Genomic DNA, 1,624 nt, shown 5'->3' on the forward strand with positions numbered 1-1,624 from the left:
ATATTATTTAATTTTAATATTCTTAATTTATTTATTTCTTATTGTTTAAATATTTAATTTCTTCATTTTATTCATTCAAATATTCTTGATTTTATATTCTAATATTTGTTATTTATTTTTCATTTTCAATGAATTAATAATGTTTAAATGATGAAATTGAAATGATGATAAATAACAAATAATACTGAATGAAACTAATTGAAATAATATAAAACAGAAATGATGAATCAAAAGAAACATAACAATAATAAATAAATAATATAATAATAAATAACAAATAATCAAATAAAGTTTAATAAGATAATACAATATTTGAAATAAGAAAGTATATAAATTTCACTTATTAAACTAATAATTATATTTTATTAATGATAATCCATTCATGAACTTTTAATAATAAATTTTTATGAAATCTGTAATATTTCTTTTTTTATTAATTAATAAAATAAATAAACAACAATTAATTAATATTAAAATAGTCATAAGAAATTGGTTTGTTTGTAACTGAATGAATATAGTCAACAAATTTCTTATAATGACTAGAATTTAAATGATTTTCAAAATACTTTTTATCTTCCCATCTTTGAAGAATTAAGTAATGAGAAGTATTTGTTGGTTCTTGACAAACAAGATAACTAATACAACCTTCTTCTTTTCTTGATTCATTTTGCATTGCAAGAATTTTAGCAAAGAGTTCACGATCTTCATGCATATGGATATGGCATTGGACAAGGTATTTCATTTCACAGTTTATTAAATGAATTCTGTTGATAACTCAAATCTTTAAATATAAGTTTTCAACCCTTATCGTTCGATAAGAACTTTTTTGATATTTTTATTAACTTGGATAGTTATTTCCTTACTAAAAATAAGAATTTCAATTCAATTTCAATGTTTTATTATTCCATTCTCTTCTATTCTGATACTTAATTTCATAAAAAGGGGGACGATTGAATTGTTAATTGAAAAAATTGAACTATTGATATAAAAATAATTGAATTCTAATTGAAATTTCTATTTTTTCTAAACCTAACCAATAATTTCAATTAAATTTCAATTTTTTTTGATTTTTATTTCTTTTAGTTCTGTGTTTTATAATTTTTATTATTCTTTTTTAATTTAACAAGTTTTATTAATTCTTCAGGTGATAGTTCTGTCTCACCTCTAACTCAAAAATAATAATATTTTCTTTTAAATTATTAATACACTTTGCAAATAATTAAATTACAAATTATTCATTAAATTAGTCAAGAAAAAAAACGTACTTAATATCGTATGCAATTGTCATGCATTAATTTATAAGACACTGCTTTTAATTAACGTATCAAATAATATTGTTCAAACAGAAAAGCATTTTTTTTGAATAAGAACTGTACTTATAATAAAATGAATCATTTAAAATAAATTAAACAACTTGATTCAAAAACGTAAAATGAGAGATAAAATGAAAAAAGTGTTATAGTAATTTCCAAATAAGAAAATGAATAAGTAAAAAGAAGCAAACATATTTTTTTAAATTAAAAAAGATACAAAAAAAAAAAGAGAATAAAGAAAATTTTAATAATGTTATAAAAAACATAAATTAGAATAAATCTAAAAATTTTTTATTTAGTTTTAAAATTGA

At 18.3% G+C, this 1,624-nt stretch overlaps 1 protein-coding gene across 1 annotated transcript in view, besides 8 other annotated features; it reads left to right on the forward strand.

Moving 5' to 3' along the window:
- Nucleotides 1-76: part of a repeat region that runs on past the window's edge.
- Nucleotides 1-125: part of a repeat region that runs on past the window's edge.
- Nucleotides 126-176: 51 nt separating this feature from the next.
- Nucleotides 177-323: a microsatellite.
- A 17-nt stretch (nucleotides 324-340) lies between these two features.
- Nucleotides 341-370: a sequence feature (AT_rich).
- An 18-nt stretch (nucleotides 371-388) lies between these two features.
- Nucleotides 389-478: a sequence feature (AT_rich).
- A 612-nt stretch (nucleotides 479-1,090) lies between these two features.
- Nucleotides 1,091-1,138: a sequence feature (AT_rich).
- Nucleotides 1,139-1,171: 33 nt separating this feature from the next.
- Nucleotides 1,172-1,205: a sequence feature (AT_rich).
- Nucleotides 1,206-1,432: 227 nt separating this feature from the next.
- EDI_284790 (uncharacterized protein) overlaps nucleotides 1,433-1,624 on the forward strand; it is a gene marked incomplete at both ends in the record, with an annotated part of 2,425 nt that continues 2,233 nt past the window's right edge. Inside the window, one exon of the mRNA XM_001741888.1 lies at nucleotides 1,433-1,461. Within this exon, the coding sequence (XP_001741940.1) occupies nucleotides 1,433-1,461 (29 nt within the window). The remainder of the gene's footprint in view (nucleotides 1,462-1,624) is intronic.
- Nucleotides 1,505-1,622: a sequence feature (AT_rich).

This window comes from Entamoeba dispar, genomic scaffold (genome assembly GCF_000209125.1).
Source record: "Entamoeba dispar SAW760 scf_1105229464179 genomic scaffold, whole genome shotgun sequence".
Lineage (NCBI taxonomy): Eukaryota > Evosea > Mastigamoebida > Endamoebidae > Entamoeba > Entamoeba dispar.